The sequence below is a fragment of the Pagrus major genome, chromosome 12 (genome assembly GCF_040436345.1).
Source record: "Pagrus major chromosome 12, Pma_NU_1.0".
NCBI lineage: Eukaryota > Metazoa > Chordata > Actinopteri > Spariformes > Sparidae > Pagrus > Pagrus major.
Window position 1 is genome coordinate 28,440,951 of NC_133226.1, and position 12,701 is coordinate 28,453,651.

The 12,701-nt window shown below is 41.4% G+C and overlaps 1 protein-coding gene across 2 annotated transcripts in view; it reads right to left on the reverse strand.

The window, feature by feature from the left end:
- Positions 1–12,701, reverse strand: part of ppp3ccb (protein phosphatase 3, catalytic subunit, gamma isozyme, b) — a 30,601-nt gene that overhangs the window by 4,684 nt on the left and 13,216 nt on the right. For both annotated transcript variants that reach the window (XM_073477702.1, XM_073477703.1), the window contains exons 4-12: positions 12,457–12,568; positions 11,564–11,709; positions 11,095–11,234; positions 9,192–9,269; positions 7,363–7,457; positions 7,112–7,237; positions 4,667–4,744; positions 3,147–3,231; positions 1,305–1,402 (exon numbers count right to left, since the gene is read on the reverse strand). In XM_073477702.1, the coding sequence (XP_073333803.1) occupies positions 1,305–1,402; positions 3,147–3,231; positions 4,667–4,744; positions 7,112–7,237; positions 7,363–7,457; positions 9,192–9,269; positions 11,095–11,234; positions 11,564–11,709; positions 12,457–12,568 (958 nt within the window). The remainder of the gene's footprint in view (positions 1–1,304; positions 1,403–3,146; positions 3,232–4,666; positions 4,745–7,111; positions 7,238–7,362; positions 7,458–9,191; positions 9,270–11,094; positions 11,235–11,563; positions 11,710–12,456; positions 12,569–12,701) is intronic.

The window sequence follows — 12,701 nt, forward strand, 5'->3', positions numbered from 1 at the left end:
AATCATCGACCTGACTGTCAGCTGATCAGCTGCTGTGACTGAAGTTCTGTTCACATCCTAAAGTTTCTCTTTGTGTGTGTCGGATCAGATTCAGTGTGATGTTGGTAGGAAAAGAATAGTTCAGCAATATCACTGCATTTTCTTCCAAACTGATTTGGTCACTAATCGATTTATTTTTGGGAAAATTCTCAGTTTTATAATTTAGAAAACAGAACAGGGACAATCGAATATTTTTCTGTACTTACTAAGACCTGAAATGGCTAAAATCAAGTTCTGTACGTAGGAAAACTCACTCACTATATTGTAGATAAACAAAACTGGGACTCACTAATAAATAAAACCTGCTCTAACGAGGAGAGACGAATATATTCATGATCCAGTTGAACTGGGTCATCAATCACATGATGTTTGTCAGTTTGTTGTATTAAAGTCAAACCTCATGTAGTTTTGCGCTCAGTGAACTACATCGTCTCATCAGCACCAGAACCAGCACCAACATGGAGCCAACTGGGCTCAGAAAAGCTTGTAAAAAGATGAACATCACAATAAATCTGCTCATATTGACAACTGCAGTTCTGGTTCTGGTTCAGTTCTGTGAGCTGCTGATATACAGGAGCAGCTCTACAGTGTTTCAGTCAGGAGACGACGTCACTGACGACACTGTCGGCTGTGTCGTCTTTATAATGACGTCACAGTCTGATGGCAAACTGACAAACCTCATCTGTGTGATTCAAACAGGATCAATACATCATCTGTCTCTGCATCACTACAGACAAAGCTCTGATCAATAAGGTCCATGAGGGGAACAGGAAGGGGCGGGGCTACTAGAAGTCAAAAACTCAGGGAACCTTTAAATTTCCAGAAAATGTATAAAACAAGGTGAACGTCTGACGCAGCTTCAGCTTCTTTAGTTTTAGTGTCACTGAACTGCCTTTAAATCATATTTAAATACTTTAAATTGAAGAATATTTCTTCACATTGATATAAATATAAACATTCACAGATCATCATCATGATCAACAAAATAATCATCTTAGTTTGTTTTCAGTTCAAAGACAAAGATATTATCATGTGAAGCAGCTCCACTCTGTTTGTCTTTAAAGGGCAGCATGGTGGAGATGTTTGAACAGACCGGTCCTTCAGACGAGGAGAGCAAACCTCTTGACATTTCCATGTTTCTGTGTGTGTGTGTGTTTGAGTGTTAGTCTCTCGGTGTGAGTGCAGGCACAGGGAGTTAGTGTTAGCTCGACTCCGTGTTAGTGTTTTCCTTTTGTTGTGCGATGCTCGGCTGCGTTCACACTCACCGCTTTGCAGAGTTCGCCGACCTCCGGACAAAACTCCCAGAGGCAGCGTTCCTGTCGGGGTCAGCCCCTTCAGCTGCAACACACTCTCATTCTCCTCTCTGACAACACACACACACACACACACACACAAATATACCTTGTCAGCTTGATCAATAACCTGACAATCGACAGTGATTCAAATAAAACCCGTATTTTATCCTCTGACAGTTATAATATTAACGATCCATCAAAGCAAAGTCGATCCATATCATCATCTTTAAGACACGCCTTTATTTTGAAATTCCCATGTTCCCATGACACCTCCTTCATAAACATTACTCATCGCTACAGCAACCAAGACAAACACGATTTGGATATTTACTCTGTTCTTTGGAATAAATCAGGAAATATTTTGGATTTCAGAGAAAACGTCTGCTAACTCGTTGCTACGGCAACATCAGCTTCTCCCTTTCATTTTGTCTCCTTGACTGTTCATATTGAGCCGAATTATATACTTTTGTTAAAAGTTCTTGTTGTTAATTATAATAATAATATACTTATAATAATTATATATATATTATATATATATTATAATTATTCACATGTATTTATGTGTTGTTTCTTTCTTTTATGGAGGCAGATCCTTCTGTAACTGTCAACTGACTGCAGAAACTGAAGCACTGTCTAATGAATCGATATAATCTGGTGTTGTGATGAAACGCCTACACAGTTGATATTTTAATTGATAACCTTAAAGATTCAGTTGGTCCATCAGGCTCTGCTCACACAAGGCTCGTGCAATATCCAAAACTGTATATCAAGATATTGTCACACACAAATATTATCGTTGTAGCATAAAATGAATTGCAAACATAAGAGAATAGCAATATTAAGTGCAGCTACTCCGTCTCTGGTTAGAGGAGCAGCCAGGTGAGAAATAACACTGATGACTTAAGTTCCTCTCAGGTGAAACTCATGAACCACACATTTGATCAGGAGTTTCACACGGCTCGATCCTCAGACTGATTTTGATTTATAAAGCAGCTCGTGTCTCTATGTGTTCACGCACAGCTGATAGTATTTCACTGCAGAACTATGTTTTAAATCAACTCATCATGTTTTACTGTGAAGCTCCAGAAATGTTTTGTGGTCTTTGAAACTTCACCTGACTTTCTATCCGCATGGAGGGAGGAGATGATGACTGATTAACATTTTTGGGCGAACTGTTCCTTTAAGACCAATTTACTTATTGAAATAAGATACAGAGTGCAGGACTGAATGTAACTGATGTAAAACTAATCATGCGTTCATTAAGTGAGGGTGGAGCACACAGTGGAGTGAAAACAAAGCAGAACTGCTGCTCCCACGCTGTCATAATGATCAGTTCACTAAAATACAACAATATAACTAAAAGTATGTGAAGAGCTTCAGATGATGTGCCTGTGTTGCTTTTCTGGGCCTTAAAATAACTGGGAGACATTTTCTGAACGAGATCATTCGTCGTTAAAGGACAAATTATTGTGACACACTTCCACACGATTAAAAGAGGACACGTGTTAAAGGAGGAGAAAGTCATTAGCCTTAAACCGAAGTGGAGCGAGAGAAAAAAATACAAAACTGTAGAGTGACTCCTCCGCAGCCCGCCGCCTCTAACACATTTTTGTGCAATACGTTTAAATAAAGTTTTTACATAAATGAAGTAATGAATCCGTCTTTCACAGCCAGGAAGGAAGTTTTCACATAAATAAAATCAGACTAAGTGCTCAAAGACGTCAGCATGGCGGCAGCATCAGGAGGACTTAAACCTCTTTGCTCCTCAGGTCACGTCAAATTCAACCCAACAATCAGAGAAGTAACACCCACCTGAGCACAGAGAAGACACGGGCCATCTTTCCAATCGCCCGGATCTTATTTCTGATCACCTCCTTTCTGACAGCTGGAGCTCCACCTGAAGGCCGAGAACGAAGAGAGAAACAGAAAATAATAAGAAAACACACGACCGTCACAGCTCTGACAGAAGCTACAGCCTGAAAATCTTCACTGTTTTCCTTTTGACTCTTGATTTGATAACTTATCTTTAATAATTAATAACCTTTGTTTACAAGTTAGTAAACTGTAAATAAAACTGTCATTTCAGTTTATAAATTGCTTAAGTTTGACACAAATTAATAAAATTATTAGAATACCTCAAGGTATCAATACAATCTGTGATCAGGCCGTCACTCACAGCGCTTAGCAACCAAGATTCAATTCAGAACGAAGTTAGAGACACAAACACACGAGGACAGCACGAGTCCACTGTCGGCTCTGTGGACAGCAGTAACAGAACACGAGTCCACTGTGGGCTCTGTGGACAGCAGTAACAGAACACGAGTCCACTGTGGGCTCTGTGGACAGCAGTAACAGAACACGAGTCCGCTGTGGGCTCTGTGGACAGCAGTAACAGAACACGAGTCCGCTGTGGGCTCTGTGGACAGCAGTAACAGAACACGAGTCCGCTGTGGGCTCTGTGGACAGCAGTAACAGAACACGAGTCCACTGTGGGCTCTGTGGACAGCAGTAACAGAACACGAGTCCACTGTGGGCTCTGTGGACAGCAGTAACAGAACTGTGGGCTCTGTGGACAGCAATAACAGAACACGAGTCCGCTGTGGGCTCTGTGGACAGCAGTAACAGAACACGAGTCCACTGTGGGCTCTGTGGACAGCAGTAACAGAACACGAGTCCACTGTGGGCTCTGTGGACAGCAGCAACAGAACTGTGGGCTCTGTGGACAGCAGTAACAGCACGACGTGGCAGCAGACTGCAGAGTCTCAGCTGTGCTCTCGACCGCTCTCTGTGGACAAACACTGCAGAGTCGGGAGGACGGCGTGTTATCGGACATTTCAGCTGCCAACAGCACTTCAGCTTCCTTCAGGGTTTCACTTCCTCCTCAAACTGAACTGTGGTAATTATATTCAGCGATAAACAGGCCAACAGTTCTCTATCTCAACCCAACCAAATGTGGATTAATCCGCTGCTGGAAATAGTCCCCAACAAATGAGTACAGTGAGCAGAGTGTTGAACCTTTTCAATCATGAAACTTTCTATTTGTGAGTGTTTTTGTGTTTTTAAAGATTAACCAATGACCCACAGACAGGAAGTCAAAGAAGGACTGACATGTTGTCACCTAACACAAGATACATGAAGGTGATAAACTGTTCTGATTCCGATCTTTACGTGTCTACAGGCGTCTTCAAGCGTCGCTATAAACCAGCTTTGATAAACAGTTTGTAGCTGAAAAAGTTGAAACATCTGTGAGGTTTTTAATTTATTTGAGTCTGTTAGTAACACTTTTTGAAACGAGAACAGTGCGATGATGAGAAGGTGTCACATCCTCTTACCCTCACACGTGTCGTCTCCTTCTGACATCAGCTCGTCATCGGAGCAGATGTTCAGCACGTTCACCAGCATCTCCGTCACTGTGTGGAAACACAACACAGACGCTCATGTGTCAGTTTGACCCGTTACAAACACAAAGACACAAAAACATCCACAGAGCATCTTCACTATCCATTAAACTGAAGATTTACTTCATTATGTTTTTAGGATTTGTTAATTCTTCGTTCTGGTAAAAAATGACTTCCTGTTATTGCTTTTATTCATTTTGATTTTAGTGTAACCAGTCAGCAAAAACTGAATGAAAACATGTTGCCAAGTTGCCTTCGCTTCTTTTGGATGTTCAGGACAAGTCTCAACCCAACTCAGTGTAAAATAAGTGACGCATGAGGTTCAGAATAAACCAAGATTCACAAAAATGCTGAAATTTAGCTCTGAGGACCAAACTTAAAAAAAATCATGACTAAAAAAAGTATTTGGAGTTCAGCTGCTTTCATGAATTTAATAGTTTCAACAGGATTTGGAGTGGGAGGCCTGAGGTGAGTCTGTGCAGGAAAAAAACAGAAAAGTTACATACTGGAACCAGAAAATGACTGAAACAATTCATACATTTTTAATTTTCTGCCAATTTACTAATTAACCGCCCAATTGTTGAAGCTCTAATGCTTCTAGTAATACAACTGATCTGGGTGTCGATGCTAAGAGGCTAACTCCCCGCGTATCTCGTTAGCTTGGAGATTTTTTTTGGGAGATTTTGCCAAAACTTACATAAAACACATTAAAATCCAGTCGTCTGCTCCATAAAATCTGTTTAATTCTCCTAAATGTTCTTTATTATTACACTCTTTATTGTTTCTATCTCATTCTGAGCGACGTGCCTCAAACGATACAGATGTGGTTGTCGATGTTGAGCCGCATATCTCTCGTTAGCTTGACTGGACTTTTCCATTTATTGTATCATGTGTTTCAGATTTTTATTAATGATGCATTTCTGACTCTCTGGGGAAGTTAGTTTAATGAGCTCCTCCACAGTTTCAGACGAGCGTTTAGAGAAAATGTGAATGCGTCTTGTGACCCGGGTGGAGTTGTGCATCTTGTGACGGAGCTTCAGTATCAGAGGAGGAACATCATTATGAGTTCTTTGTATAATTGTGTTGTGTAATTAGTTTGAATTCAGAGCCGATCCTCAGACAGAAAGAGCCAGCTGTTGTTTTTCAGCATGTTGGATGAATTTACCTCCTGCAAACTCAATCAGGTCTCCTGTCTTGGTTCAGAGATTGATTTGATATTGACTTCAACTGCCCAGCAACAACGTCCACAGGTGTTAATATCCATTCATAACATTTAAATACTCTGGTGATGCTACAAATCTGAGGAACCACGTTAGCGGTTTTCAGTTGAAGCTAACGTCTGCGGTCATGAAGAAAAAAATGAGCTCAGTTACTCAGTCGTGAACTGAGGAGGAGCTGTCAGCTTTACTGTCCAACTGTAAGAGTGTTAGTAATGTCTGACACCTTCAGGTAGTTGAGCTGCTGCGTGGAAACAATATATCTGTGACAGAACATGTGTGATATACTGACCACGGATTTACGTTTACTTTTTTAAATGTTTGTGTCCTGCGGTGGGTCACAGATACTGACATTGTGTAGAAAGTTGAAGTCTGATTTTTAAATAATAATAACAATCCTGTAAGCAATAACTTTATTTAAACCATGGTCTAGGTGAATACTCTACTCTGATTGGCTGAGAGGTGTGAATTAACTTATGATATACGGACACCACAGCCGCTGGATGTTGAATGAGTCAAGCCTCCACGTCGTCCATTGATGCCTGATAATGGACACGTCGTCGAGCGTTATCCTGTACTTCTGTAGCCCGTATCACGCAAAAATGCAGCTTTCCGTCCGACACGTAAACAATAAAAAATAAAAAATAATAGACTCAATAATAGGAAAAGGAATTGACCGGTTTGTGGCTTCTGTGTGGTCTGAGCTGAGAATGAACGCTCTTAAGACTTTTTAAAACAAGTTTAACGTCTCCTGTCTGTCGTCTGATGAGGTTTATGATCTGCTGCTTTCTGCTGTTCCCTGTTTTGCTGGCATGTTTGTGATAACGAACAGGAAACACCAGAGAAAAGAAAAAAAAAAAAAAATCAGAAAGGCAAACTCGCCCACTGGCAATGTGAACGGAGTTAACTGCCGGTCATCAGCAGGTTTACCGGTCTGTGTATACATGCTAATTTCAGTGTAAAGGTTGAATAAGATGCATCAAGATGAATCGTAATCAAATTGAAATGTGCGGTTGGTGCAGATTCCCACCTCTAACATCCGTGTTATACGTGGGTTTACAGCTTTGGCTCATTTATAAATTCACCTGTTCTAGTATGACTCTCATTAGCAGCATGTTTCCATACTGATTCACACAGCGTGACACACTGACAGGAGTCTCACCTTTCTCTCCGACGAAGGGCAGAGACCAGGTGAACACGTCCATGAAGTTGGGCAGCCAGTAGGGGTGAGGGGAGCAGTTAAACTGCCGGATGTTCATCACATTATTCTCATATTTCAGCACCGCAGCTGAGAACAAAACACACACACACACATTAACATTTTCTACTTCATGATGCACTTCCTGCCTCCTGTTGCCAGGGCTTCAAGGTTTCCGAGCTGTTGCCATGGTTTCCGTCCTTCACTTGTCTCACCTTTGTTGTTGTACACATCCAGGTAGTTGGGAGCAGAGAAGATTGTGATTAAAGAAGGGAAGCCTGTCGTCTGACTTTTCCTGTACATTCGGTACCTGAGGGACAGAAACACGTTCGACACACGGAGATAAAGATTAAGACTTTATTAATGTCACGTGTAGCAGCACAGACACAGACTGAGATGTATTCTAGCTTCTGCAGACTGATGAATAAAACCTTACTCAGACCTTTTCAACTGGCAGCCGAATGTGGCCCTTCAACAAGCTCATCCCTGCACTCTGCTCAATCTGTTAGTCGGCTAATTAGCTCATCCATTAGTTATGTCTGTCAGGCTCAACAACAGTCGTGGGTCAGACATGTGATTTCATCCGTTTTCTAGTGATAACAAGTTATTTACGTCTTTTTCACATAATATCGAACGCTTTCCCGAGAAAACAGGATCATTTTCTTCGAGATCTCGAGGACACAAACTTTGTTTAAATAACAAAAAGATGTTTGACTCATGACAGTTTTGGGCTTCAGTACAAAAATACATTTTTTTTTTCTACTTTTGTATAATAATTCTTTTTCAATTGTGAAAACTAAGAAATAAAGTGGAGAAAAAATAAATAGTGCATTGTTTTAACACATCATGAATCAGGAACGTTAAAGTCCGGCTGCTCTGCACTTCGCTTTATTTCAAATCTAGCATTTCTAAAAAAAACAGCTGCTTTGCTTCATTTGTCCGTCCGTCTTTCACATTATTGTTTAGTTTTTATTCCTTAACCATAGAAATGTAAAAAATATTTTCATAGTTCTGTTTCTCTCTATTCAGTTTTAGTCTCATTTACATTGTCAGTGAACTTTTTTCATCGTAGTTTTTGTCGACGAAATGAGCGTCCGGACAGTTTGACAGACTTTGTGGGGACGTTTCCATCATGGCGGCTGTGGACACACGGACGCAACATATCAGCCATTTAAATAAGAACCTGACTGTGATGGTTGGATGAAACTGGCACAAATATATCAGTATTGCTGTGAATGTGGCCTGATATGAAAACTCTTTTTTTAAAGATCATAATGCTGAAGGAATCGCTCAGGATTATTTATAATTACTAAATTCCCAGTGAAGTTTATTGTTTCAGTGCACTGATGTCATGTTAGACTAAGTTTATCATCAAACTGTAAAATATCTTTGTCAAGTGATTACCAGATTTAAATGATGATTGCAAAAATGTGTGTGTATAACTGCTGATGCATCGATATCTGAATGTTTTTACTGCCTAATATCGGCATCGGCCCCAAATATGGAGGATCGAATGGGCTCTTAAACCTTTTTCTCGTTTTGTTTGTTTTGTTTGTGTTCAGAAGCTCACAATGAGATAAAAAACACAAGATGATACATCAAAGATAATAAGAAAAGGATAAGATTATTATAATATAAACATATAATGTCTGGAGGATGAGAGACGACTGAATAAGGTGGTGAGCACTGCATCAAAAATCACTGGGTGTGTAAACTACTAAAAAAGGGCCTTATGGTTTTAAAGGACTCTTCCCACCGAGCCAACAGCCTTTATCATTTTCTCTCCGCTCACTAAAGGCTCAAAAGTATTCAGACAAGAACATCCAGATTTCAGAAAAGCACAGATCCTGAAGCTGTACGACTCTTTTAACGTATTTTATACATTTTATTTCATGAGTGAGCGGTTCCCTCGCTGTGTTTGGGTGAGTTTGCCCAGATAAGTTTCTTTCAGTTACGTTGATATGGCAATAAAGTATTGACAATATAGCAAGAATACACACCGTATTATAATATAGTGAAGAAAATGAGTATCTGCATCACTCACCCTGCATCCTGGGCTTCATGTGCTCGTATTACAGACAACAGGTTATTGTTCATCAGGAAGTCACAGACTGCTGGGTAACTGAAACACAGAACTGAGAGTTATTACCCACGAACATCAGGAGACGTTTGCCGTCACAGCGGAAGATGCCAGTTTGCCAGACGGACTTCAGTTTCGTGTTTTTCCAAACGTTCCTCCCACAGCTCAGCTGGCTCTGGTTTCTATGACAGTAAAGAAGGCTGCAGGAGCTCCAGAATAACAAGAGCCGCTTTAAAGTGCTAAAATTAAAGATCAATTAAGGTCGAGGCTTTCACACTCAGGAGAGGCGGGAGTTTATAAAGAACCGTTCACACACGGTTCCAGTGAATTACTGGGATAACATCTCACACACGCAGCTGCACTCAGGAACATGAACGTCATCCACCTTTTCACACCTGCTGTCCAGTGTGGGAGTAGACGGGGGTGGGGGAAGGGACAGTCCAGGAGACGGTGGTCACGCAACATTTATGGACACAAACCGCCGTAAAAACACAATGGAAGAAGAAAATGAAGACGACGAAGATGATGAGGACGACGATAAGACGACAACAAATAGGACAAAAAAAAGACGAAGAAGACAACGGCAAAGAAGATGAAAAGAAAAGACAAAGACGAAGAAGACAACCAAGACGAGAAGAAGAAGACGATAGGACAACAAACAAAGACAAAGAAAAGAACTAAGAAAAAGACGCAAGAGGCGACAGCGAAGAAGAGGACAAAGACGAAGATTTAGAAGGCGACAAAGAAGACGAGGAAGAAAAAAAAGACAGAAGAAGATTAAGGAGACAACAAAGAAAGAGATGGAGAAGATGAAGACAAAGAAGAGAAAGACGGCAACGAAGAAGACATTAAAAACAAAGACAAGACAAAGAAGAAGACAATGGAGAATGAAGATGATTAAAAGAAGGAGATTAAGAAGACACAGAAGAAGACACAGACGAAGAAGGCGTCTCTTATCATTTTTTAAAAGGAGCTGTTTGAGTCTCCTGTCCGTCTGCTTCAAACCGAATCACTGAGCTCTGGTTCGTATTTCTAAAGTTTCTCTGACAGGACGTCTTCTCCATGAAGCACAACAAACTTCTTCCTCCACGACTTTAACATTTATTCAGACATCAGACCAGCTGCAGCTCTGAAAGGAGCTCAGAGTTTCTGAACGTAAAGAAACCAGGAGCGACCTGGACGGACTTTAATGTCGGCTCTGAGCACAACCAGCCAAATAAAGCGAAGACAGTAATCACTGATGGATCTATTAGAGACGTTAGAGAAACACAGCGTTTAGTGTAATTTCCTGATGAATCATTTAAACGCTGCGCTACTAAAACAAACTAACGCAGGATAAAAGAGGCTTTAGAGCAGCAGCTGCTCTCCCCTCACTCTGACCTCCATGTGGTGTCAACACTGCAAATTCAGTACAAATATTAAGACAGAGCAGAGAATGCTAATATTTATTTTCAGTATGTGTGTGACAGCGGATTTAACCGGCGGTCACTTATCCAGAGATAAGCCATTGTTTGTAAAAAGCTTTAATCAGCTCAGATTAACAGAGCGAGCTGCTTTTTGTCTTTTTAAACTGTGGAAACATTTCCAGCAGCAGCAGAGACAGAGAGACAGACGGGCAGAGAGACAGGCAGAGAGACAGGCAGAGAGACAGACAGCCAGACAGACAGGCAGAGAGAGAGAGCGGGACAGACAGACAGAGAGAGAGACAGACAGGCAGAGAGACAGAGAGACAGACAGGCAGAGAGACAGACAGAGAGACAGACAGGCAGAGAGACAGACAGACAGAGAGACAGACAGACAGAGAGACAGACAGAGAGACAGACAGAGACAGACAGGCAGAGAGACAGAGAGACAGAGACAGTCATACCTGTAGAAATACGAGCAGCCTCTCACACTGTTGTGGCAGAAGTGCTCCTGGGTCTTTTCTGAGCCGTAGTCCTCTCCCGGGTCCGACCACAGCAGGTCACACATCGGCCCGAACGCTGGAGGCTCCTTAAACCGGTCCAGCTACACACACACACACACACGCACACACACAGTTTACAGTAATGAGACAAACATACACACACTAAATCGGCAAGTTGTCCGTTCATGTCCTTGAAATATCGCTGCTTCACACGTTTCTATGAGGAAGTGTGTCTTGTTACGTATTTGAAAAAGAAGATCTCGGTCTCTTCGCTCTTCATGAAAGGCCAATTAAAGTGTGAAGTTTAGAGCTGCGACAGTTAATAGATTTGCTGTCAACTATTAAATTAGTCACCATCTCGGTTTGAGTCATTTTTGAGTCCTAATTCTGTGATGTCAGCTTGTTAAACGTGAATGTTGTTTCCAGTTACCTTCCGTATGTCGTCCAGGCAGGTGACCTCAGGGCTCAGACCTCCGTGCACACAGAGGAACTGCTGGTTGAGGAGAGCAGCCAGAGGCAGGCAGTCGAACGCATCCATACAGGCATCATATACACGCTCTGAGTACTTTATTTTACCTGGAGGACACACACAACCACACACACACACACACTTATATCAAACCAAAAACTAAAACAACAGCAAGCTCAGGAAAAGACAGTTTGTGTCAAAGGTGTGTCAAAGACTTCAGCAGGAATTAGTTCCTGTTCAGACCTGATATCATAATCCATCCTGAGTGATCTGATCACAGGAGGACAGGTGTGAAGGCTCCATGAATTATTTTATAGAGAAACTAAGAGCTGCTCAGACCTGCTACTCACACCCCTCCTGCTGCAGATGATTGGGAACACAATGGGTTTATCACCAGACTCCCTTAACAAATGTGGTGATTTTAAGAGTTGTTTCATGAGGAGAAACTTTGTGAAACGGCTTCAACAATTTCTAAATCATTGGAGCTTCTTGTAAATTCAGCATTAAATGAAAACATGAAGAAACATTTTATTGATCTAAACATGTCACATTTTACAGATACACTAAACAGTAACCAGTATAGGCTGCTTCTTTGTCCCAGACTCCCTTAACAAATGTGTCAGTTTAGTGAGTTGTTGAGTTGGAGACACTTTATAAACTGTGTGAAACTCTGTCTCTGACTGATTCTGACTTATTTGTTCCTTCTTGTGAATTCAGCAAATGTTCTACATGAACTTCTTTCCGTCTTTGTGTAGAAACATCGTGTCTGTTTGTCCCAGTGATATTTATTTGTATTTAGAGCGAAGAAGCGAGCTGAACCAGGTCAGAACAGGACCTGACACTGTTTGACTTACACTCCTGTTTGAAGGTGAAGTACTCTGTGAGGTGCCGGCACTCGTGGTTGCCTCTGAGGAGGAAGAGGGTGTTGGGATGGTTGATCTTCAGAGCCCACAGGTACAGAACACACTGCAGACACACAGACACACACACACACACAGACACACACACACACACACAGACACACACACACGGGTGAGGAATCAATCTGAAACACTTCATCTAAACACTGGGAATTCATTATAGAGCTGACAAATCAATA